This window comes from Dromiciops gliroides, chromosome 4 (genome assembly GCF_019393635.1).
Source record: "Dromiciops gliroides isolate mDroGli1 chromosome 4, mDroGli1.pri, whole genome shotgun sequence".
Lineage (NCBI taxonomy): Eukaryota > Metazoa > Chordata > Mammalia > Microbiotheria > Microbiotheriidae > Dromiciops > Dromiciops gliroides.
Genome location: NC_057864.1, coordinates 402147696 through 402174834, shown reverse-complemented (window position 1 = coordinate 402174834; position 27139 = coordinate 402147696). Strand labels below are relative to the sequence as shown.

Genomic DNA, 27139 nt, shown 5'->3' with positions numbered 1-27139 from the left:
GTTTCATCATATCTATTCTAATCTTCCATCAACTGCATTATATGGCTAGCACAACCTGAGCAGATTCAGATAAACCTCGAATATCAGTGATACAATTGTAATATGAAAGACAAGACACTAAAATCCAAAAGAGATATACCAAGAGTCAAAGCAAAATCTCTTTCAGAGCTGACACATATTTCAATGGACTCACCTCTTTCTCACAAGCCAGTGGGGTGTGCCAGGAAAAGTAAATGGTACATGTCTGTTTATCCAAGGAAACAAACACAGGCTTATTGGTTGCCCCAGAATTGTATGTGCACACAAAGCTAATTACACTCTTATACTTCAGGGCATTCTTGGAAGGGCAAGGGGCTCCATCGTCATAAACCAGCTGTAAGACTTGATCTACATACATAAGCCTTTTGTTCCAACTTCCAGCATTAATTTTGGTCAATCCAAAACAAACACCTGAAACAAATGAAAAGAGAAACAATAATGATGTAAGGTACCTAATTTTCATCAGATAATTCTTTAAATTCCTTAATATTTAAATCTCCTACTTATTTTTAAATCGCTTACTATAACACTGTACATTTAAGACTGTATCAATCAATTATTGGGCAGCTTCTAAAGTGATATACTTCTATCAATGGACCTGTAATATCACTGATTGATTATGACACTCCTTTCAATGGTACCAATTGTAATTTATCCATATATTCTCATTTTGTATGACTCTTACCTTACTTTTATGTCATCTCTTACATTCTCCACAGGAAACCTGAGAAACATATTGAGGAACTTCCTCTAGATGTTCTAAGATGTCATAGATATCAAAGGAGCATATCAACTGCCCAATGATTATGTCTCACTCTCACTGCTTGACTAGTTGATCCCCTGTTACTGTTATACATCTCTTATGCCTCTTCTCTGTGCAGTTCTTCATTGGTGATGTGTCATGGCCTTCTTTATGCAACCACCACCAATTCATAGTGTTTTGGGTTTCAATTTTTGATCAACTCTTATTCCATGACTCTCAAACAGCATCAGAAGAAAAATACTTATGTCTTCTAAAAGATGGGTCTTCATTTTAGGGAGAAGCCTGCATAATTTCCCAAAGGTAATTCATTCTATCCTTTTTTTTCATCCTGTGCCTACCTATCTTGCAATGACCATTAAATAGATATGTATTGATGATCCATCTGACTCTGATTTCTCCATGTGGATAGTTAGGTCAAACCCATTTGAGTGACTAAGGGTATTATTTAGGAAGCTCTGCAATGCTCTGGAGTTGAATTGTATCAGTAAAAGGTAATCCACAGGGGGCAGCTAGATGGCACAGTGGATAGAGCACCAGCCCTGGATTCAGGAGGACCTGAGTTCAAATCCGGCCTCAGACACTTAACATTTACTGGCTGTGTGACCCTGGACAAGTCACTTAACCCCAATTGCCCTGCCCAAAAAAAAAAAATATCTGCTACAGAGAATTCCTCTTCCATCTTCACTCTAAACTGGGTATCCTTCATTACTATGAAAAGTAACTTAGGCAAGTGTATGTCACTGCATATTAAAAATATAGTTTGACTTTATTTATTTAGAAATTCTTATCAAATTCACTTGACTTCTCAGTGTCTCTAGACAATCTAACACTAAATTGCAGGCAGGTGCCAATCTGTATTGTACATAACTGAGATACAAAAAACATTTTAAAAATACACAGATAAAACAAAAAAGTTGCCTGGGACACTGAGTGATTAAGTCTCTTGACACCTTGCTCTTTTCTTTACACCAGGGCTTACACACTAAGATGTTTAGTTCAGAATTTAATTTTCACCAAAACTGGCAAAATAGCAGGATGAAAATATATTTCACTTTCCTATTTTCCTCACAGTACTCCAGCACAGGAAGATGCTGCTACCTTAAGACATTGGAGCTTTAAGAAGGAAACCTATTTTGACACTTACCAACTCCAGAAGGGCAGTTTTTAGTTCCTCCACAAATGCCTATATAAATTAATCCCTTTTCACTATAAGGAACTGAGTAGCCAGAATCATTCTTTAAAGAGTTCAGATCAAATAGATGGCCTGTAAGAAAAGGGAAACTTTAGTCTTTTAAATAACGGGCATTTTGAAGGATTGGAAATCACACTATGTCCAGGGCATGAGCACCATTACATTCTGTTGCCATCAGTGCTAAACTTAATCTATCAACACTCTTCTACTGAAATGGCATAAAAAATGTGACTGAAAAGCTAGCTGACAACAGAGATATCCTGGGTTGTACCACTTAAACCCTGAATTTCTAACTGAAGGCCTTGATATTTCCCTGGAGGCAAGTGGCTGAGCATATCTTCCTCCTGTTGCTGCACAATAAGCACAATGTAGAGCTATGTCATTTCCTCCCAGACACATAACCCCAAAGCCCTACTTTCTTGGTGGGCTCTTCCAACTCTAGCCTCTAAGTTTCCAGACGTGAGGACCTTTCCTTCGGTCCATACTGGAGAAGCCTGTGTCCCACATTCAGATGAGCTTAGTGAGGCAGCCCTCCCAATACAGCAACAGGGAGAGGAAAGAGCTGAGCCCAGAACCTGAAAAAATAGGCCCTGTGTCATTACAGCACAGACACTTACTACTATGTCTGCTGCTTCTTCTAAGTCTAATAGTCGCTATGGTCCATTCTCAGGAAAAGATTTACACACAAAAACACAGCCCCCCTTTTTTATTCAAGCCCTCTTTTCCTCTACTTCTTAAGTGTATCTCACGGAATCCCTCCGAGAATTTACCTGTAGCAGGATTGGTGACTTGACAGTTCTCCTGTGTATTGCTCTTTAAAGGACATGCCGCCGAAGTCTGCCATGAGAAAGTATACTCACAGTCTTCTACTGCACTTATGAACATGGGCTTAGAATCCTACAGGCAAAGCACAGAAAGAGCCCAGCATTATGGGGAGTTGCAACAATACCAGCTTGTATCAAATGGCTTTCTCAACGCCTCTTTGGGAGAAGGGGTAGTGTTGTACCATGATTTCTGAGTGGGGAAAGAGTTTGCTCCTAAAACTGAGCAGAGGTCAAGTATCAGACACTAGGGATGAGCCACCTTTATGAAAGAAGCTAGGCAAGTTTAGAAAACCGAGCCACACAACACAGCTTTCTGAGTGGCAGCTTCCAAACAGGGTTATCAATCAAGTAACAAGTATTTACTTAACTGCCTCCCTTATGTAGCATATTCTGTGGTGCCTAAGGATGTTGCAGGAGGTCAAGTAATAATCACAAGGCATTGTGTCGGGGCAGCTAGGGGGCGCAGTGGATAGAGCACCAGCCCTGAAGTCAGGAGGACCTGAGTTCAAATCCAACCTCAGATACTTAACACTTACTAGCTGTGTGACCTTGGGCAAGTCACTTAACCCTCATTGCCCTGCAAAAAACAAACAAAAAAAACCCCAACAACAAGGCATTGTCTCCTTGGATCTGGTAGGTCAAAAAAACCCAACAAAAACCAAAACAAAAAACCCAAAGAAACAAAAAAAAAGTCTCTACGCTATTACTACTACTACTACTAACCATGATGATGACAGCTAAGATTACAAAGGCAGCATATAAGCATCTCATTTTCCACTTCCAACCCAGTGAAGAGGACACTGCTATTATTCCTGTTTTACAGAAAACTGAGCTTGAGAGAGGTCATGTGACCTGCCCAAGATTGCAAAGCTAAGGGTCTTGAGGTGGGGTTACAACTCAGGTCTTCCTGACTCCCAAATCATCTTCTTATTGACATTTGTATAGTGTCTTATTCTTTTGAAAGCATACTGAGATCACCACAGAACCATGAAAGGTTCTCTTCTGCAGTACGCTCATTCTGAGAGGTCAAATTCCGACTCATCCTATACATTCTTTCCCTATTTCTCATGAGCTACTACTCCACACCATCTCCCAAAAGTGTACCTCTGCCTCTCCCCCTCCCTCTTTCCTAACCTTCAGAGTTGACATTTATGACTCCATCCTTGGACCCAGAACACAGAAATCAACAAAAGACTTGGAGGCTTCTAGGGCTGGTGCCTATGCTACTTACTCCCTTCTACATAAGGAGATCTAATTTCTGAGTAGAGCAGACAGATGTCATGATTAAGGGCCACCTCCTATCTCAATCTTCTAGGACATCAGGACTATTCCTTCTCAAGAATAAAAAGTGGTTGCCATAGGCTCTTTGCAAGAGGCTAGTTCAACCTGGCCTGAACACAGGCAGCTAGAACAATGCTTATTTAAACCTACAGGCAGAACTGTTCCCACAACCTGTAAGGTACTAAAAAAAAAATCAATTTATTAAAAAACTAATCAGTTTCCATATACCAATTAGTTACAAAAGGCAACTATGGAGATGGATGAAGAAAATAACAGAGAATCACCATACGTGGATTCAATGCAACATATTAAAGATGAGAGTTAAACACAAACATGATCAAATAATTTAAAACATCCAGAGTAGATATTTCCAGATCCAGAGAAGAACTCTTAGTCACTGATTACAACACTATACATCTTCTGTCATCTTGGTTGTATGGTAAGCTATGTGAGGTAGCTAGCCAGCATAGTGGATGGTGTGCTGAGTTCAGATCCTGCTTCAAAATACTTACAAGCTGTGTTACTTATTCACTTACCCTATGGAGATAATGGCACCTACTTCCCCATGTGAATCAAAAACCATGTGCATTCTGAACAGTGCTATATAAAGCCCTTTGTCAGTGCTCTAGCCCACCAAGAAAGGCCTACTGGATTGCTCCAGCTTAGAGATTCCCATCTACAAGAAGACGACATGGGGGGGGCAGTTAACATAGTCCTGGCACTTACTACATGACTGACACTGCATGTCAAAAAGATTGTTGTCATCTTTCTACGGATCTTGTCTGGACACAGGTCTCCGTTGAGATACTTCAGAATGGAAGTGCCTTCACTGCTCCACTTTGGACCATCACTCACCCTGCCCAGGGTGGTGTATTTAGAGTTTTCCACCAAGCAGACAGCTGCATCAGGAGGGCACGATCCTGCAACACAAATCAGAGAATGGCCTTTTCTCTTTTCCTTCTACATTGTACAACACTCACTGAGATGTCCAATAAGGCAGAAAGCTGTCCAGAGACCCTGTCAAGGACAAGGACACAAAACTAGGCCGCTGCTACTAAAACCTAACCCTCACTCATTCATATCTATAAAGCAGTTTATAAGCATCTAACCTTCAATATAAATTATGTTTGAGCCTTAGTTTTATCTAGCAGTGACAACACATTAAAGGCCACTATAAAGAACTGTGTTTCTAAACAATACTTGTTTTCTCTTTCTTCTATTAAATGCCCAAAGCTGCCAATCACTTCAAGAAACAGGTTCCTCAGTTTTATAAGTTTCGATGATGTCGAAGCTAATATAGTGATAAAAAGAAGGCTATCATTTCTTGACAACTCATGACCAAATCAATAACCCTTCCCTCACCAATGCCAGGCTGTGGGGCCAGAGACTTGCAGACGTTGATAAAATAACGCTCTGTAGCACCAGTTCTTGTAATGGCTTCCCAGTTGTCATTGTATCGTGATAGGGATGAAAGATCAAAGGAGTTTCCTTCATGATCTCTAAATGAGAGCAGAAGTTCGGTTCAGCCACAATTCAGTCATATATCCACCATATGCTAAATCAAACATTAGCATTTCACCTTAACACCATAAACATCCTACTCATCTGTGCTTCAATCAATACCAGCAGCAATATAGTGTGGATGTCTGGAAATCTCGTGATTAAAAGTGTTCAAAATGGGGCAGCTAGGTGGCGCAGTGGATAGAGCACCAGCCCTGGATTCAGAAGGACCTGAGTTCAAATCTGGCCTCAGACACTTGACATTTACTAACTGTGCGACGCTGGGCAAGTCACTTAACCCCCGTTGTCTCACTTTAAAAAAAGTGTTAAAAAATGATGGGGGATAAGGAGGGGAGAGACATGATCATTTCAATTCCTGACTAGAAAAATATACCCAACACATCACTGCTTCTCTTTCTTTTTTTCTTTTTGGGGGCGGAGGGGGGGGGGAGACGGGGCTTGGGGCAATGAGGGTTAAGTGACTTGCCCAGGGTCACACAGCTAGTAAGTGTCAAGTGTCTGAGGCCAGATTTGAACTCAGGTCCTCCTGAATCCAGAGCCAGTGCTTTATCCACTGTGTCACCTAGCCTCCCCCACTGCTTCTCAAGGTTATTCAACAAAATGTATGTTGACATATACATACTATGTGTCTATAAGCTACCTCAACATATACCAATGGTGAGAAGAATCTACTGAATTGATTATACCATTCCTGACAATGGTTCTCAGCCTTAACATTTATTCTCTGATGGCTACTGTCCACATTAGGGGCTATGATCCTCTAAAAATGTATGAACATTACAAATTAACTCTGGGATAAGAATAAATTTAAGTATGATTTTATCTATTGGTCCATAAGGATAAAAGTGAAAGCTAACTTACCTGAATGAACATTCAATGGACTCAAAAGGTGGACAAGCATATTGGGTTCGCCACTCAAACAAGTAAGAACAATCTAATGTTTCCTTCAAGAACACTGGCTAAAGAAGATTAAAAATAAATAAGTGTGTCACTATGAGGATGTAAAACCAAATACAGTCATTTTAAAATCTGGACTTTAAAGATGAGATTATGTTCTTTGAAAATCTAAACAGTGTGCATTGAATTCTGATATGCTTTGCTTTAGTTAAAACATTTCTAAGTAATAATTTAATAATTATTCAATAATTCAAATTAGAGAGAAATAAGGAAATAATGATACATCAGGAACCAGGAAATGACAGAAGACTCAATGAAAAATTACTTTTATAGGAGTGTTTTCTCTCACTCCTCTATAATTGCATGTACTCCCTGGACGGTATCCTGGGGCTCTTTCACTATATCAAATATGCTCTCACCTTCTGGGTGACGCGATCACAGTAAAAAAATATGGTTGTAGATCTTTGATATATTTTATGACATGTATCCCCACCAGTGTAATTAATCTTTATTAATCCATTTTCATAAGTCAGCTTCTGGGTAAGTAACCCTATTTTAAGGGGGAATCAGAAGAACAGAGAAAAGTAAAACACATTAGAAACATTATCTAACCTATAATTGCACTAAACCAGCCTTTTTTGTTTTTGTTTTTGTTTTTTTGTTTTGTGGGGCAATGAGGGTTAAGTGACTTGCCCAGGGTCACACAGCCAGTGTCAAGTGTCTGAGGCTGGATTTGAACTCAGGTCCTCCTGAATCCAAGGCCAGTGCTTTATCCACTGCGCCACCTAGCTGCCCCTCTAAACCAACCTTTTTTAAAGTAATAATAATCATTGCAGATTACTTTCATATAGTGTTTGAAGGTTTATAATGTACTTTTCATGTATTCAAGCCTCAGCTTTCGACATGATCACATGGGTAGTAAGTGTCAAAAAAAAAGATTTGAATAGAGATCTTCCTGAATCCAAAAACAGTGGTCTTCATTATGCCACGCTGCTGTTCTTAAATATAAATGACCACGAGGGCAGCTAGGTGGTGCAGTGGATAAAGCACCAGCCCTGGATTCAGGAGGACCTGAGTTCAAATCCGGCCTTAGACACCTGACACTTACTAGCTGTATGACCTTGAACAAGTCACTTAACCTTCATTTCCCTGCCCTCCCCTCCGAATTTAAAAAAATATATATATACAAATGACCACCTTGAAAACCTCTTGGTCATCTCAGTGCCCCATGGTTATAGTGTCCAAACAAAACAAATGAAGTGAATGCTCTTCACTTGACAGCTTTGAAGGCTGACCACAAAAACAGTGGCTCTCCAGCTCTCGGTTCTTTAACTGAATACCTCTCCTACTTTGTTTAAACTAGTTATCAAGCTCACCATCGACAAGCAATCTACCGACACAGTACAGGTATTAAATGCCACAGCATAAAATAAACATTTCTAAGTCATTCTATGATTCAACTCTAGTATTGCTACAGGCAATCGCTTCCCTAGTTTGTCATGTGCTGAACCACCTAACTAGTTGGAAGAAAAGTCATTATCTTTCATTGCTAACAATGAATGAAAATAAAATCACTATAAGATCAAATGAGGGGCGGCTAGGTGGTGCAGTGGATAGAGCACCAACCCTGGAGTCAGGAGGACCTGAGTTCAAATCCAGCCTCAGACACTTAACACTTCCTAGCTGTGTGACCCTGGGCAAGTCACTAACCCCAATTGCCTCAACCCCCCCCCCAAAAAAAAGAAGATCAAATGAGATAATATTTGTAAAAGCACTTAACAGAGTATCTGGCATATAGTGGGTGCTATATAAATGCTTATTCTCTTCCCCTCCCCTCATAATAAATAAGCTAGGATGTCAGAGAAACACAGAAAGATTTATGTGAAATGAAAGTAAGACAATATCCACAATGCCCAAAATAATTTAAATGAAGCCATAATTTAAAAGGCAGACACAAAGAGCTCAAGTGGCCAAAGTGAGGCACTACACTTCCTTGATGGAGAAGTGGAGGTTTATGAAATCAGAATGCTGCATCGGGTCTGCAGACTTGTTTCTCTGTTACACAATACATTTGGATATTGAGAAACAAAACTGTTGTGTACACAAATACACCACAATCCTCAAAGCCACCAATAAAATAGTAAAGAAAACATAAAGTAAAACGAACCTAACATTTCTCAATGACTTTCTGGATGAAAAAGTCAAATGGAACCCATGAAAGAAAAGAAGAGGCAGTTTATCCAACTCAAAGATGGAACTTAGCATCATGCCTTAGGTTCCCTATTTAACTTTATCCTGAGAAGAATCAAGTGCACACTACCTGCAATTTTCTGGAAAGGCGAAAGCCCCTTCTTTTCCTGACATGATGATACTTTTTTAGAGCTGTCCAAATGCTTGCACATGTTGGAGGACAGACTCCCACAGACCCGGAAGTAATAGTTGTATTCACCAGCAGTCACTTTTGTGTCATTTACAGCCAGGGGCCTCAGGTTATAAATATGGCCGTGCCTTGGATCTTTCACCTCACAGTTGTCTCCTTTGAGGTGATATGTGGGGAAAAAAAATTTTAAGTGACAGAGCAAAGAGAAAAATATTTAACACACACACACACACACACACACACACACACACACAATGTCTTCCTTATGATTCAAAAACTGAATAAAAAGAGCATGCAGAGCTTTGTAAAAGGCATTTCATGTTATTTTATCTCTATAAAAATGTAAAAATCAATTTTAGAAAAAAAGTTTTGGCTCTACAATGAATTAAATTTTCTTTAAGAGTGCTTAAAAGTTCTGTCTCAAATGTTCTTCACATTTAAAAACTGAGAAGCAAAGAATTAACATGGGGACATTGAAATGTATCACAATATGTTTGTAATGATTAATAGGAAGTTTGAGATCAATGGAAAAGAAAACTTTCGGGGTATAAAAGGTGATCTCACCTTCTGCTTTCCGAATAGGACAAGCTTCTATGGTTCTCCAAACAAATACATATTCACAACCTTCCTTATGCTGAAACACTGGAGATCCCTAAAAACACAAGCAGACAGGTCATTTGGGTGCAAATTTTTCTTTTCATATTTATCAAAGGCAGTCAACCATAAACAAGTAACCTAAATCAAAATACATAAGATTTAACTGCTATAAGATTAGCTTGGGCACAAACGCATGGCTGTTCTTCAATACCTAGGAGTTAGTGTTTGACCTTTCTTGGGAGACTCAAAGGCATTATTTTCCTCATCTGTAGCCTTAAATCCTTGAAAAAAAGACATCTTCTATGTCAGGGTCTATCCAGTGAGTTCCCAAAAAGGTTGTAAAAAAATGCAGAAAGATGAAAATAAATGTACAGAAATGTAATTAAGAATAAGGCAAAGTCGGGGGCAGCTGGGTGGCTCAATGGATGGGGTGCCAGCCCTGGATTCAGAGGTGCCTGAGTTCAGGTCTGGCCTCAGACACTTGACAATTACTGTCTGTGTGACCTTGGGCAAGTCGCTTGGCCCTCATTGCCTTGCCCAAAAAAAAGAATAAGGCAAAGTGTTTATCCAGAAACTTACAGGTGCCTGATCACATTCAAAGATGATACGTGTGGAGAAACGTTGATTTTCACATTTGTCACCATTCACATAAACAATACTCAGAGATCCATTAGCGGCAGTTTGAGGACTGATCTGTACAACACCTAGGTTTGTGCCTGTGTCACCAGATTTTACACAAGATCCCAATGCGCTGCCTGGAGAAATAAGAAAGACTAGCATTTCAGTAGTGTTTTTAAAATCCTAAGTTAAATGTTTTTAAAATCACTTTATCCAAGTATTTAAGAAGACCAAAACAAAAAGATAAAAGGGAATTCACCATAACATCCAGGAATATGAGGTAGAGGATTGCAAACATTTAAGTAAAAAGTTCTTTTTTTTCCTTCTGTTGAAGTATCAAGTGCAATCCAAGGTTCTCTCGTTCTGCTCAGGCCACTTAGATCATATTCGTTGCCAGCAAGGTCTGAAAAGACATTTGAAATACACCGTACTTTCTTTTTTCAGAATACACTGCCTTAACAGATTAAAGACCATTCTCTTACAGTTATGATTTTCATTTACCTTCGGTTTTCAGAATTAAAGCAAACTCACAAAAAGCTATTTCGGAAAAGGATCATAGATTTAGAGCTAGAAGGGACCTTAAGGCCATCCCCAACCTATCCTCTCACTTTGCAGACTAGGAAACTGAGACTCAGAGAGCCCAAGTGTCTTGCTGAAGGTTACATAGGCAGGAAGCAACAGATGCTGGAGAGACGGACAATCATCCTTTGCTTTTAGTGCGCCAGTGTACATATAGCATTTACACAGACCATGCAATGTGGTCACATGTAACACATTAAGAAGGATACAGAGCCGGTCCCCCTGGCATCTTAAATGCTTTTACTGCATATTTCTGAAATGAAAAGTGGTTGGATGGGTAAACTGACTTCTCGGGGCCATAAACACATACATTATGGCAAAAGTCACAAAGCCTTAAAAAGATTCTGATGCTGCCTGATGTATGCCTCTGTGCATACAATGTCAATATTACTCATTATGTACAAGACCTTTTTATCAGTGTTTTTATCATTTTATGTCTATATACTTTCTTTCCAACCAGTCTAGTAAGTCAGGACCATGTCTTGTTCTTTTTGTATTCCAGATTTATGGAACCCAGTATCTTTCATACAAGCTTTTATTGATGGTGATGATTTTCTTTCCCACTAAAATGATCCCTTCTATATAAAAAGACTAATTTAGATGGAACTATATAAATATATCAAATAAAAATTAATTTAAAACAATTTAAACACGGTGATTCTAAATACTACTGCCCATGAAACTTCCTACATTCTTCCCTGATATTCTGTTTTCCAATCAAGCTGAAAATTCTTTTTCATGCCACTAAATAAATTAGGTATACTCAACCTTACAAGATACAAGCAGGTAATTCCTTTATCTTCATACATAGCAAAACTTTAGTGAAAACTACTAACATAATAGTGGGATAACATGCTGTGCCTGCCTTCCTTCAAAATGAAACACACACACACACACACACACACACACACACACACACACACACTATTTCCTTGACCTCAAAAACTTACCAGTAACTTGGCAATCTACTGGAGAAGGTACACAGGCTAAAGCTGTTTCAAGCTCAAAGAAAGTATCATAGATCCCTAGTTCAGAATTAATGTCTTGACGTATGAATTTGGGTTTTCCTCGGTAGATATCATCATTGCAGATAAAACGTATGATGAAAGCATCTGAAGCCCCTGTAGAGAAAAAAAAAAGGCCAAATTTTTGAAAAACAGAAGCAGTAGGGTATTCAAACACATGCTAGTAAAAACAATAACACCTCTTTAGAACACTGATGCTGAAAGATGAAACTAATCTTACAGGTTATCTCAGGTCATCAATCATGCTTCAGGGGGATATGATTTTGATAATTTATATAAAAATGTACCATATTATGACTGGTTTCAAGCTAAAAAAATTACCCCTACTTCTTTCAATTTCTCCCTTTAATATATCTGGCTCCTTTAAATAAAATTTAAGTGTCATTCAGACATCTTCCAGACAGTATCAATGTGTAGAATTCTTCATTGTTAGAAAACAAAAAATTTCTAACAGAATATTTCAAAGTTTTCTGATTTAAACTTCACACATAATAGTTATAAATGACTAACTTTTATAGAACACTTTGGTCTACAAAGTTATTTCCATGTATTATCTCATTTGATGTTCACAACAGACCTGTGAGATAGGTGGAGCTATCATCCTGGTTTACAAATAGAGAAACTAAGGCAGAGTGAATTTAAGTGACTAGGCCAGGGTCACAGAGCTAGTAAATGTCTAGTGAGAATTGGAACTTGAGTCTCTCTAACTCTAAGTCTGGTCAGTCCTCTATCCATTACAATGAACTGTATCCATATAAAAATGAAAGAGTGGAAAAACAATCTAACTTCTAGGGGAGAAGTGCTGAACATATTAAATGACCTTGTGAGAAAAGCAAAGGAGATGTGGTAGGAAGTTATAATAACTATAGGAATGCAATTGAGATCAAATGATTGAATGAATCAGTCTATCTTGTAACAGATGCTCAAGAAAGTCTTACAAGAATTTGAAATAGATAACTAAAACAATTAACAAAAAAAATAATTTAAGCTTTGTTTTGTTGTTGTTTGTTTCTTGGGGGACAAGAGGGTAGGCTCATGGGATACAAGTCATTCCATGAGCATCAGTAGCCTTTAAAGAACCATTTGCTGATAATTCCAAATTGTCACAAAGAAAAAGGGATTTAAGTTTTGATAGGCATGGAAGAACAAGGGTTCAGAATATACACATGGACTCTACTAATCATATATGAAAAAATGCCCTGAAATAGAGGATCAGAGAAAATATAAAAAGGCATAGTGAAATAACTTTCAGTCAGACCAAAAGCTCATACTAGAACCAAGTGTTTGAGAAAGCTAGGGTGGCCAAAAGCTTAATCATCCTCATTTCTTCAAACCAGATTTTGAGTAAGTAACAAGTGAAGGATATAAGAGAATTCAGTTCTCACAAGAGAACAGATTCTAACAGAAGGGCTTGTAGATGCAGACTCAGCCCAGAAAGAGTTAGAAATGACTGCAGAGAAATATTAGTACTTTTGACAAAAATTTTGGCTACTTGACAAACTTGTGAAGCTCCATTTCACAGTAATTAAAGCTCTGCGTTGCTTAAGCACACTGAGGCAATGCTTAGTGCTATTAAAAGAAGCTGTGTGCTGTAACAAATAAAGATCTGGCCTCAGACTCGGGAAGATCTGAGATCAGGCCCTGCCTCTGGTCTAGCCAAGCTGGGTGACACTGAGAACAGGGGCCGGCCTGTCTTGGTAAAAATGAGTTCTTCACCAGACAGTCTCTATACCAATGAAATCACAGGTCCACTTAAAAAAAAAACAAGCAAACAAAAAAAAATATATTGATTTCCAATGTCACCAACCCTTAGATAAAGGGAATAGTTTTGGTTTTTTTAATTTTTTTTAAAAGCAGGGCAATGAGGGTTAAATGACTTGCCCAGGGTCACACAGCTAGTAAGTGTCAAGTGTCTGAGGCTAGACTTGAACTCAGGTCCTCCTGAATCCAGGGCCGGTGCTTTATCCACTGCACCACCTAGCTGCCCCCTAAATGGAATATTTTTAAACAATGTTCTCAAAATGACATCAAGAACACAGCCCTGATAAAGGTGCCTCCTGGAATCCAAATATTCACTGCAATAACTGCAAGTGCATTGTCTGCCTAACTTTCATCATAATATTACGTTTCTAAAGAGGAAGTAACATAACATTATCCCCTAAAAGAGCTGCTACGTTGTACCCCCAACAAGAACAAGAAAAAAGTAAGAAAACATGAGCTATTATAGGTTTTGAGCTAGAAAGGCAGAGTATATTGTCTATTTGGGCAGGAACATGTTAAGACAATTATTTTCTTTTAGTTCAGCAAGAGACAGAACTATATTGTTATTAACCCTTTCAGGTTAAATAATCTTTATCAATATCCTTGGTGTGATCCCTTATAACACCTAAGAACAAAACAAAACAAAAACTATAGGCCTTGGAAATGAGAAAAAGACCACAAGCCAACAGTGAGAAGATTAAGTGAGGGATGAGGGATTGGAAAGCCAAAAAAAAAAAGTCTTTAGATTTAATAAAACACAATCAATGGCTTTTAAAAATATATATCATAATTTTTACCAGAGAACAGAGATCCCTCATTGCCCCCCCCCCCAAAAGAGCAAAGAACAGAGGTACATTTTCTTTCAACAATACTAAAAAGAGAGAGAGAGAGAGAGAGAGAGAGAAAGAGAGAGGGGGGGGGAGGGAGGGGCAGGCCTACAAGATATACATAAACAGGGTTTTCCCAAAGAGTAAATAAGGCTCACATGATAACTGTTCATTTCTTATGTCAATGATTGCTTTTAAGCTTACCTGTAGATGGTGAAAGGGCTCCTCTGTAGATAAGTGTTATAAAACCCTCTGTGGTTAAGTGAAGGCTTTTCTTAGCTCCAACTCGCCTTTCTGGTTTCAGATCATTTAGGTCTTCTGATTTGATCTCTCCTTCACATCCAGCAGCATCCTTCCCTTCAATAGTCCCACAGGCAGGCAGTGTTCCACAGATATTAAACTGGAAAGAGGGATGCATTTTATAAAAACAGCAACAGACATCACCTACATCACGCTATTTACTGCTGCATTACTCTCAATTTAACTCACAGAAAGAAAGCCCTCTGAGCTTAAAAAAAAACAGTTGAATGATTCTGTACTTTTTAGTACTGATAATTTAGAGATTTTTAAACTGCTTTTGATCCCACTGTTTCATGAGTTGTATGGTTGTGTGGTTAAGACAGAGCACAAGTAGTTATTACTGAAGAACTGAGAGTATCACGCAGAGGAGAATGAAGCAGTATAGGGTATGAGAAGAAAGCAATAGAAGAATGAAGAATTTAAATAAAAACTAGAGAAGTTAGTCTTCAGGGGAAAATGCTGCAAAAAAAGGGAGGGGGGCGGGGGAACAGTCACATAACAAGAATGAGAGTTAATAAGTACACAGCCAGAGCACTTCTCTGGTTTATTCATATCAAAATCAATTAAGGGGCAGCTAGGTGGCACAGTGGATAGAGCACTGGCCCTGGAGTCAGGAGTACCTGAGTTCAAATCCAGCCTCAGACACTTAACACTTACTAGCTGTGTGACCCTGGGCAAGTCACTTAACCCCAATTGCCTCACCAAAAAAAAAAAAAAATCAATTAAAGTAGTAGGTTTTTAGCTCATTGGGTTGCCCTCCCTTTGGTGAACTTACACAATAACATAGACAAGAATTTGGTAAAGCATAGATAGATTGTGATTTGTATCACTGGAACCAAATCAATGAAATAACAGATCCATTTGCATGAGTTGATCCCACTAGCTACCTTAACTGTTGGCTGAATTTACAGAAATGCATGCACTGAATAGACTACCACCCCTTTATAATGGATGTGATCTTAAGCATGAAAATATATAAATCAATCATTTCCCCAGTGTTTGACAATAATTTCACTAAAAACTTGCACACCAGAGAGAAAGAGATACAGAAAGAAGTAATTTTTTAAGTCTCAGACTTCCATATGAGTGCATTGTGATCTACAAATAGGAGCACCTTAAGGATCTTCCATAACAAGAGCAAATATATCTGGCTTTATTCCTAACTCTACAATGTCCTAGGAACCTCTTCACCCTGGAAGTTCACTCCATCCCTGATTTCATACATTGGAAGTATCCTCAGCCCCTGTGGCTGGTTGCCCTTTGATTGGCTGGTTCCTCCCAAAACCACCATTTCAAGGAGGAGGCCCATATCAGCTAAGTCTTCAATCCTCTAGCTACATTCCTGACTCCCCTGGATTTTCTCTAACATGCCCCAGAAACCTCTTCACACTGGAAGCTCACTTCAGCTCTAGATTTCACACAATAGATGAATTCCCTGCTCCTGTAACCTCTTTCTTTAACAACATTCCCCCACCACCCTTTCAAAGTTCCTTGTGCCTCCCTATTCAATGGTGATTTAAAATTTTGATATGAAAAGACACCTGCCCTCACACCTTTGCAGTAGAAGGGATTCATAGGTGTCAAACATCACATATAATTTCAGATTTTTTTCACTATATTGATCAGTTTTGCTGATTTTTTTCCTCTTCTTACTGTTTCTTTTTTTTCCTTTAAAAATTATTACTTGTCATAGGAGACGACCCCCTTAGAAGAATGAAAGAGAAGAGATATACATGGGGAAATTGAGGGGATGTAAAAACAAATGAGACACTTTATTTCAAAAAATAAATATAACTTAGTTCAACCAAAATAAAGGGGAAAACCCAAATTTATTAAAGTTCTTTCCTTAACAAATACCAGCCTTCAGGAACATTGGTCTAAAACAGAAGTTCTTAACCTAGGGTCATGGATAGATTTGGGGGTGTGGGGGGGTCTGTAAAGTTTTTAAAATATTCTGATAACTACTTCAGTATAATCAGTTTCCTTTGTAATTCTATGTATTATTTTATGCATTTTTTTTTTGGTGGGACAATGAGGGTTAAGTGACTTGCCCAAGGTCACAAAGCTATTGTCAAGTGTCTGAGGCTGGATTTGAACTCAGGAACTCCTGAATCCAGGGCCAGTGCTTTATCCACTGCACCATCTAGCTGCCCCCTATTTTATGCATTTTTAAAATGTTATTCTGAGATGGGGTCTACTACGTAAGTTGGCCTTGCCTGACTGCCCAAGAGGTCCATGACACAAAAAAGGTTAAGAACTAGTCCAAGAAGTCAAAGGTAAGTTTATTACATTCGAAAAACCTCCATTTGTCCAAAAGGCAGTCTTTCCTCTGCTTTAATCCAGGATGTACTCTCTAGCATGTTTTTTTTAAAAAGAATTTAACAGCTTTGCTTTGCTTTTCTTGTCAGTTATCACTGACACATTTATCCCAAATAACAGTCCAATCCTTTCCCAGATCCTCCTCTTTCTACTCACATAGTTTTATTGGGAATGCCTCTAACTTATCCCCATTACATATAATGTTTGCTGATGGTTTTAGGTAGACACTGCTTATTATTTTAAGGAAAGCTCCACCTATTCCTATGCTCTCTAGTATTTTTATTAGGAAAGAGTGCTGTATTTTGTCAAAAGCTTTTTCTGCATCTATTGAGATAATCATATGATTTTGGTTAGTTTTGTTATTGATGTTGATAGTTTTCCTAATGTTGAACCAGCCCTGCATTCCTGATATAAATCCCACCTGGTTATAGTGTATTATCCTGGTGATGAATTGCTGTAATATTCTTGCTAATATTTTATTTAAGATTTTTGCATCAATATTCATTAGGGAAATTGGTCTATAATTTTCTTTCTCTGTTTTGGCTCTTCCTGGTTGCTCCCTAGCATGTTAATCTGCATTAGTATCTATCTCCTCCTCTATATTTTGGCAACCAAGGTATATAAGCAGTGTCCTTGCATCTCAGAATTTCTCCATTGATTAAACTGCCCTATACACAGCCCTAACGCCTTGAAAAGTCTTCCACGGTGACACCTACATTCCCTACTGGGGGGAAGGTGGCAGGTACAGCTTTAACTGGAAGTCTCAAAAGGACCACCCATTGGGCTGTCGCTATTTCAAGAGTTCATGATAAGCTCTTCTCCTTTCTCACTTGATAGAGCACTGGCATTTTTATTTTGCTTTAGGTTTTTATGAAACCATTTTATCAAAGAAAATTTCACTTCTTTTCAAACAGAATCTTCTCTCTTCTGGACATCTGGTTTTGCTAGTAGTATTACAAATGTAGAGCTCAAAGAAATCCCAATGTGGGTGGTTCTTTTTCCCCTTTTAATTAAATGCCAGATTCCAATGGAAATATAAATAAACCATGATCCTTTTCTCCAGTTATAACATCATGCGCATACATTTGGGAAGTATAGTCAAGAGATTCTGTGGCACATCATCAACGAGGGTGTTTCCTTTTTCTCCTTAATTGAGTAACATAACCACTGTTTCCCTTGGACTCTACAGTTTCTCAGTAACAGAACACTGGATCATAGAGGAATGTGCTAAAAGAAAGATAAACTTTACAAATGAAAGATATAAAATGCAAGACTGGTTCTTCCTATCTTGCCCAGACTCTGAAATGGCTACTGATAGGCCCACTCCTACTACTGATTAGCACAGCAGGTTTTATATCTTCCATTGTGACCCAGGCTGGCTTGACCCTCCTTAGGCAGCAGGGCTGCCCCCCATTCACAGAGAATACTGGAATGGTTTAGTCTACTGAGGCTCAGAATTCCTGAACTCAAGGGATTCAATAGCTCAACCAAAATGGCTCTTTCCAAAGAAGAATAGTACTTTCCTAATAAAAACATAGCCAAAATGCCAATTATATATTTTTTCCTCTCTAGATTCTACTTTCTGCCTACAGATAAAAAGTCATCATTCTAATAGGCAAAGTTTACCTGTGTTGAAGAGACTGTAATAGCAGCTACTTATAGGGAGCTTTGTGACAAATATATAGAGCACTGGATCCAAAGTCAAGAAGACCAGAGTTCACACCCAAAGGGTTAGAAAACCATGCATACGGGGCAGCTAGATGGCGCAGTGGATAAAGCACCGGCCCTGGAGTCAGGAGTACCTGAGTTCAAATCCGGCCTCAGCCACTTAACACTTACTAGCTGTGTGACCCTGGGCAAGTCACTTAACCCCAATTGCCTCACTAAAAAAAAAACAAAAAACCATGCATACCCTTTGACTAGCAATACCACTACTAGGTCTACATTCCAAAGAGATTAAATAATGGGAAAAATGATATATTTATACAAAAACATTTAAAGCAGCTCTTTTGGTGGTGGCAAAAAATTGGATTTTGAAGGGATACTCATCAACTGGGGAATGATTGAACAAGCTGTGATATATGATGGTGATGGAATATGATTGTGGTAAAAGAAATGATGAGCAGGATGCTTTTGGAAAAATTGGGAAGACTTAAATGAACTCATACAAAGTAGAACCTGGAGAAGATTATACACAGTAACAACAATATTGTAAGGGTGATCAAGAGGGAAAGATGGAACTACCCTGATCAAGACAATGATCTAAGACAGTTCCAAAGGATGCATAATGAAAAATGCTATCTACTTCCAGAGAAAGAACTGATAATAAACTCTGAATATAGATTGAAGTACACACTTTTCACTTTATTTTTCTTGGTTTTCTGTGTTTTCTTTAGCAACATGTCTAATATGGAATTATGCTTTGCATGACCATACATGTATAATGAATATCAAATTGTTTGCCTTCTCAAGGAGTGGTAGAGGGGCAGCAGAAGGATGGAGAGAATTTGAAACTCACAATTTTTTTAAATGAATGTTATATTTACATGTAATTAGGAAATATTTAATGAACTAAATAAAAATATTAAAGAGAGAGAGGAGGAAGAGAAGTAAGAGACCTAAGTTCAAATCTGGGCTCGGAAATTTACTATCTATGTGACCTAAGCAAGCCACTTAACCACTAGTTGTCTCAGTTTTCTCATCATAAAATGGCCATAATACCTCTCAGGGTTGTTGTGAGCCATCAAATGAGATAATATTTGTAAAGTGCTTTGCAAACATAAAGTATTACATAAATACTATACATAATCATTTTTAAATAATTCAATCATTCATAATGTAATGACATTTTGGCATAACTCTTACCATAAAAGTCTTTCCAACACCAGAGACTACATATCCATTTGGTTTAGCTAGTGGGTCAAAATTAAACACAAATCCACTGTTTGGATCCCTTATAGAGCAGGCCTAAAAAAAGAAAAGTAAAAGATAAACACATGCATACAAAAATCCCAATAAAACAAAGTACAAAGGCCCTTCTAAAGAATTACTCACCAACATCTTATAAAGTTGTTTGTTTCCTCACAATCAGTAGTGAAGTGAGTCAATAGTTGGCAGGAAGGAAGTTAACTTCAAAATTACAATAGAGTACAAAATACATTTGCCTGTGTAGTTTTAAGTGCAGCATGGAATAAACCTCCTGACTTTTCAATGACACCCAAGGAATAGTCTTATTGATCCCTTTCAGTAACATATCAGAAGATACATAGATGACCCCCGTGGTCAGCATATTTATATGACCTAACAGTTTATTACCAAATGCCTACAGAAAAAATACATGGAATTTATTACCAAGGAAGAAAAGATGGTTCTTTAACAATAAATCTCATGTTTAACATCCCTTCCTCAACCCTTCTGTAATTTGAACTATCTTTCCTTTACACACAAAATATTACATTCCAAAAGATGAAGCTGACTATGCCCTTTAGCCTCTTGGTCTCCAGCCTCATTGCTTGCTCTCCTTTCCTCCCCATGTGCAGGCCCTGTCAGAAATCAGTAACAGAGCAGGAGGCATGTAAATTACCCTCCATCATGACTAGCCAACAAAGGATTCAGATTTTCCCTTTCTAGCTTCCAGTTCACTTGACACACAGCCAAGCTCCTGGAAAATAAACCTCTGAGATGTGAGCAATGAGGTGCTGGATTGAGGCTGAGCTCTATTTATAAGCTGTAGAGAAGTAGGCAAGGTAGAAAAAATATGAACAGCTCTAGGACTGTCATTTCAGATTCCACTCAAAGAGTTTTACCCATTTCCTTGTCTAACTAAAAGCAAACAATTTCCAATGGCTGTGATAGACAAAGGCAGACCACAGCATACCGTATTCTCATAGCAACACTGATACTTCAAGAGTTTAGACACTGTGGCATATCGTACAAAGTTAAATATGGGATGGCTATGACGGGATTCCAATTTTAGTGCAACAGAGATAATCTGGAGATCAGGTCACAAAAGAACAAGAAAAAGAGCAGACATAGCACTTTTAAAAATGTCATCACAAAACTGGTTTCCATTATTAATTAAATTTGATGTTTTCAGTACTTAAGGTTCTGGGTCCAAGAATACCTCCTGTAATTTTGATACATTGCCATTCAGTGCTGGGTAGGAAATCTGAATGGCAAGCATGGTTTTCCTAAACTCAAGACAGCAGTTTTCTGTCCCACTTTTATGCCAAATATATAATTACAGATTTTCAAACCATAGTTTTGTGGTAAAACACACCTCTTTTAAGTGTTGGGCTACTTCTATAGAACAATTTTACAAAAAAGAATTCTGAGGACACATGGATAGTCTATTAATACTAAATTAAAATTCAGGGTGAATTTTTAAAAGAAATTAATTTATTAACTTCTCCAAGAGAAGATAAAAGTCTTAAGACTGCTTTCTGCAGGCTTTCTACTTCCTTATAAATTAAATTGAACTTTCCAGTCACAAGTTTTCCTGCCCCTTTTCCATGTGCTTCCAAAATGATTTTCCATCTTTTTTCATCTCTAGTTCTGTCTCAACATATATGTTAAAAGACACAGGCATTGAGCTGAAAGAACAAAAAAAAGGCTTAAAACCCTGAGTTTATCTTACATCTTACTGATTCCTTTCACTCAACTCTCAATGAGAATTCTTATTATCACCTACTAATCCACTCTTGGGGGCATGGTTGCCTATAATAATTTATGTTACTGATTTTACAAACCTTTTAACAATATCTATAAGATATTGCTTTAGAGAGAATTAAAAACAACTTCCCTTGTTTTTTTTAAACTAGCTTTATCATAAATGTTTCAACTATTTCTTTTCTTTCCATGTTCTCTGATTTAAGATAGAGAAAACACTCACCTGATTTTCATCAGTTGTTTTGATTGGACAGGCAGCTTCAGTATTCCACAGGAAAGTGGCAGTGCATTCTCGAATAATAGAAAACACTGGGTGGGTGTTCTGAGAAATCAAATCCAAGAGAGTAGAAAACAAAGATCACAGTGTGACAGAAGGGACACTGAACAGCATTAGTCTCAACCCCTTTGACTATGAACTAGATGGCATTGGAAAAGTCCCTTTCCTTACCTGCTTTTACTTTTCCCATCTACAAAGATGGGAAAATGTCGTCCCCACCCTTCCCCACATGATCAATGTAAGACTCAAATGAAATAGATACTTTAAAATTACAAGGTGCTATGTCAACATAGAATTCAACTGCTTAGATGGAAGGAACTGTTGATGGTTTTGTCTTTGTCTCCACTGCATGTAGCAGACCCTTGTACATAGTCAGTATGTGATAAATGCTTGCTGAATCAAACTGAAATGTAAGATATTATATGAAACTTTAAAAAGAACAGCTTTGAAGAATTCCAAAATGATTTCCCAGAATTAAGCTTTCATGTAAAAGCCATTCCCTCAAAGAAATGAGGGAAAACTAAGTTAGATGACAGATTCTTAGATTTACTTTCTGCACTCTCAAGGACCTTATATTCTATGAGGGGAAAAGACATGTACATACCCAAATTAATAGAAAATAAATACAAGATTTAGAAGTGAAAGGGAAATTAAGACCTTAGGTAGTAGTCCAACCTTATCTTTCTACAGTTCAGGAAACTAACACAAATGGAAGTCAAGAGATTTGCCCACACAGCAAGCAACAGGGCTTGTTGTTCAACAGATTGAAACCAAGATATTCTGACGCTGAATCAAGTGCTATTTCCACAATTAAATACTGTCACTTCTGTTTGGCACTACAGATGAAAGGGTTAACAGTAGAGGAAGCGTCCAGAAAGAGTAGGGCAAGTAGTTATATAACATTCCTATGGGATCACAACACACTAGAAAACAAATGGGAGACACACATCACAGTCAGGGCAAAAAAAAAAAAAGCCTTGTTATTGTAGTTCTTTCATGCTGTACCTATAACAGAAAGCACAGCCACAAGCCAATCTAGTGAATGGGGTTTTACCTTTTTCGTCTGTAATATACACAATTGAGCATCGAGGAAATAAAACCCAGGAAAAGGCTACTTGGCCAAAAAAACCAAAAATATACTCTTGATTTTCCTATACCAAGGCCAGTGAGCATTTTAGTATAACTTACTGTTAATTATACTGGTAAAGCACAACTGCATTTTTATTTTGAAATAACTTTTGACACAAAGTCAAATATTTTTTTCTTATTTCTTTGTGAAAATAAAAATTGCTGATTCATCAAACATCCCTGATTTTTAATTTATCTAAAAGCTTAATTAATGGAAATGATTTCTGGACTAGTCATGAATCAAAATACTTTATCCTTGCGCATGAAAGGGTTTGCAAGGATAGGGGAAAACATGTCAGACAACTGTACTAGATTCCTTGGGTTTTATAGTTTCTATCATTTTATAGATGGAGAAATTAAAGTCTATAGCTGATTTGCTTAAAGAGATTGTGGACTCTCAGAAAAATCACCAAGACTATGAAAACGAAAGGGTTAGACTAAAAGAGTTGTAAGATCCTTGCTAGCTCTGACATTCTATATCTTTACACATCTGAAACTAAGCTTTAGGGATCAGTACACAAAGCAGCAACAATGAAGATTCTGATTTTTTTATTTAAAATTTGATGAATCTTTACAGTTGCATGAGAACTGTTATTGAGAGTCCCATATAAATATGCCACACATGAGGCACACACTTGAAGCTTCTCTAGAACATTATAAAATCAATGATGCTCTTATAGAAATAATTTTGAGGGGCAGCTAGGTGGCACAGTGGATAGAGCACCGGCCCTGGAGTCAGGAGGACCTGAGTTCAAATCTGGCCTCAGACACTTAACACTTACTAGCTGTGTCACCCTGGGCAAATCACTTAACCCCAATTGCCTCACTAAAAAAAAAAAAGGAAAAAAAAGAAATAATTTTGAAATCTAGGCCTTTTGAGTCAGTTTTTCCTCTTAGCTAAGCTCACATTATCCACCAAGTTCTCTCTTCTCATCTTTTCTATATTTCAACCTCCCTCTCCATGATCAGCATTCCTCATTCTCTTTCTTTTATTCCAGTCTATGAAAAGGTGACCTTTTTTCTCCCAAAGGTCAACCCATCTGCATTTGTCCTTGTTCACACCCTAGTCATCAGACTGCCCCCATGATCACACCATATTTTTTCCCCTGATCTTCAATCTTCTCCTATCTAGATGGGTTCCTTCCAAGATGCCTACAAAAACACCCAAATCTTTCTCATCCTTAAATACTCTCAAGAGACTACAATCCCTTCAAGCTACACACCTATATCTCACCCCCCCTACATTCAGAAAAGGCTATCTAAACCCACTGTCTCTACTTCAACTCCTATCATTATCCAATCTTTTGCAATTTGAAACCTTATCCCAGTATCTGATACAGTTATCTTCCTAGATATTCTCTTCTCTGTTTTCTTGATATTTTATTCTCCAATCTGTTTGCTCCTTATCTTACCTTTGCTGGTTCAACATCCTTATCAAACCATACCTGCTGGTTGTTTCTTCCAAAGACTTATGATTTACTTCTATGTATTCTCTCACTTGGTGACCTACCACATCAACTTCCCAACAATTCAACTGTCATCTCTATACCAAAGATTCTCAGATATGTGTGCATATGTACATATGCTTTGATTATATATATATATATACATACATACACACACATATATATATACACACACACACATATATGTACAGACATGTGTGTGTGTGTGTGTGTGTGTGTGTGTGTGTGTGTGTGTGTGTGTGTGTATAAATCAAGCTCCAGTCTTTCCTGTGCTCGAGCTGTCTATAATACATTTCAGACTGGACAATCTAACCTATGTTCGTGCCAAAGTGACCTATCTACTGTACCTTACAAATTACATTCCATTTCCCACCTTCACACCATTGCTCTGAATGTCCAGGAAGCTTAGAATACACTATTGTCTTACTTTCATCTCTTATAAACCCTTATTTCCCCCAAAATTCTGCTCCAGGGTAATCTTCCACATCAAACCTTTCCTAACCCCCTCCCCCAGCAGCTAGTGCCCTCCCCACAAAAAATGCTTTGTCTTTATTCAGTATAATATCTATGTACATGCCATCTACCCCCCCCCCCAAAATAGGCTCTGAGGGCAGAAGTAATTTTATTTTTGTCTCTGTATCCTCATGGCCTAGCACACAGTAAATACTTAATACATAGATAGCTTTTAGACATTTTAAAAGAGAATTACCCTAATTTCTCTACTTACCAGTCACCCAATGAAATTAATAACTCTGTAACCTTGGGAAAGAAAATTCAACTCTCAGGGCCCCAGTTTCCTTATTTGTAAAATGATAGGATTGTAGTAGGTAACCAAAATAGCATTTGAGTGATCACGTGATATTCTAGTCTTGCTTTTTCAATTACAAATTAAAAAAAAAAACATTAACAATTCATTACATCTTACCAGACTTCCTCTAGAACAGATAAGATGGATTCTTGTGGAATAAGTAGTGGTCTTTCCTTCACTATTAATACATGAAGAGCCATTCACATACTCTAAAATGAGGCTGCCATTGCCATCAATTATAGGACCTGTTTTTGCAACACCTAAATTGCTAATTGCCACTGTTTCAGAAAACGAATCCTAGGAACAAAACAAAAGGCTTTGTTAAGTTTTTTTTTTTTTTTTTCACAAAAAGAAAACACCAAACCTAGCTCATCAGTAATATTACATGGTAATCTCTTTTTCAAATTACTCTGAAGTTTTCCACAAGATGGGAGAATGAGAAGTTGGTTCTAATCACAGCTGACCCCATCCCCATATACAAAATGAGAAAACCAATAACATATTAAAAGTAATACAAGGAAAGGGTGGGGGGGCTTTTAGTCCCTATAATTAGGTTGTTCTTTATTCATTATATCTAGCACATTCCCAAGGTTCATGTGTCTAAGGCAATGCAATTACTCCAACTAGGTTGTTGCCAACTTCACCATTTAGGAATGTGAAACCTATGAATCTGAAAGTACCTGGAGAAAGAAAAAAAAATTAGGTAACTAAGGGCAGGCCTAGGAGTTCTAGGCTTGTTATACTGTTACGGATGTTATGCTACTATAGTGTTATTAAATGTTATACATCTAATATAGTACCAAAGAGAAATAGCCTATGACAATAAGAAGTCAAGGAAAGGTAGAGTATGTAAACCCAGCTACAAATCATCTCGAGATCCTAATTAGTAACTCAGAACCTTTACCTCTTTTTTTTTTTTTTTTTTTGCCAGGCAATGGGGGTTAAGTGACTTGCCCAGGGTCACACAGCTAGTAAGTGTCAAGTGTCTGAGGCCGGATTTGAACTCAGGTACTCCCGAATCCAGGGCCGGTGCTTTATCCACTTCGCCACCTAGCTGCCCCAGAACCTTTACCTCTTAAAGGAAAGAGGTCCCAAACGCCAAGTCTTCACAAGAAAGTTAACAGTTCACTATGACAGAAGAGAAACCCAAATGTGCTAGGACTGTACTAATGGTATGTAGTACAGAAAGGAAGGAGCATACAGTGAGAAGGACAATCAGAAGAAAGACATCATAGCAGGGAAAAGAGACAAATTTTTTAAAATGAGCAACTGTAAAAGGAACCGAATTCAATAAACACCATAAAGTGAGCAAAACAAGCTTTAAAAAGCCCAAAGGAAAGGAAAACTGTTACAACTGATTCTCTCAGGCCCCCAGAAACAATAATGGAATAACTCCAAGAATGCCTAGAATGGTACAGGACAACAACAACAAAAAAAGAATTAAAAAAAAGAAATGGGGTTGGAAATTAAGAGGCTTTAAGAGAATATGGAACAAATGATAAATTCTCCAAAACAGTAGATTGGCTGAAAGAACTGTCTACCTGCAACAGAAAAATACATACACAGGAGAAAAACTAATGGAAAAGACTCAAATGGCAACGCTGGAAAAACACCTGGGAGTTCTATAAAACAAGGAAACTGAGGTTGAAGATACAGCAATACTTTCAGGAAGATTACAGACCTTCCAGAAACACACACACACACACACACACACACACATTTCCCACAATTATTGGAAAAAGACAATTAACAAAGATAACAAAAGAAGAGAATAGTCAATATTGTAAGGGTGATGACGAACATACTAGTACATCATTGGTGGGGCTCTGACATGGTACGACCATTTAAGAAAGCAATATGGAATTATGC

General features: G+C 37.9%; 1 protein-coding gene across 2 annotated transcripts in view; it reads right to left on the bottom strand.

Annotated features, from left to right (window-relative positions):
• The window catches only part of IGF2R (insulin like growth factor 2 receptor), a 253665-nt gene that overhangs the window by 31129 nt on the left and 195397 nt on the right, over positions 1–27139 (bottom strand). For both annotated transcript variants that reach the window (XM_044002313.1, XM_044002312.1), the window contains exons 19-34: positions 25388–25567; positions 21815–21913; positions 19789–19890; positions 14509–14704; positions 11642–11812; positions 10372–10515; positions 10074–10249; positions 9462–9549; positions 8838–9053; positions 6937–7067; positions 6482–6579; positions 5462–5598; positions 4826–5019; positions 2765–2891; positions 1947–2066; positions 194–450 (exon numbers count right to left, since the gene is read on the bottom strand). In XM_044002313.1, the coding sequence (XP_043858248.1) occupies positions 194–450; positions 1947–2066; positions 2765–2891; positions 4826–5019; positions 5462–5598; positions 6482–6579; positions 6937–7067; positions 8838–9053; positions 9462–9549; positions 10074–10249; positions 10372–10515; positions 11642–11812; positions 14509–14704; positions 19789–19890; positions 21815–21913; positions 25388–25567 (2436 nt within the window). The remainder of the gene's footprint in view (positions 1–193; positions 451–1946; positions 2067–2764; positions 2892–4825; positions 5020–5461; positions 5599–6481; positions 6580–6936; positions 7068–8837; positions 9054–9461; positions 9550–10073; positions 10250–10371; positions 10516–11641; positions 11813–14508; positions 14705–19788; positions 19891–21814; positions 21914–25387; positions 25568–27139) is intronic.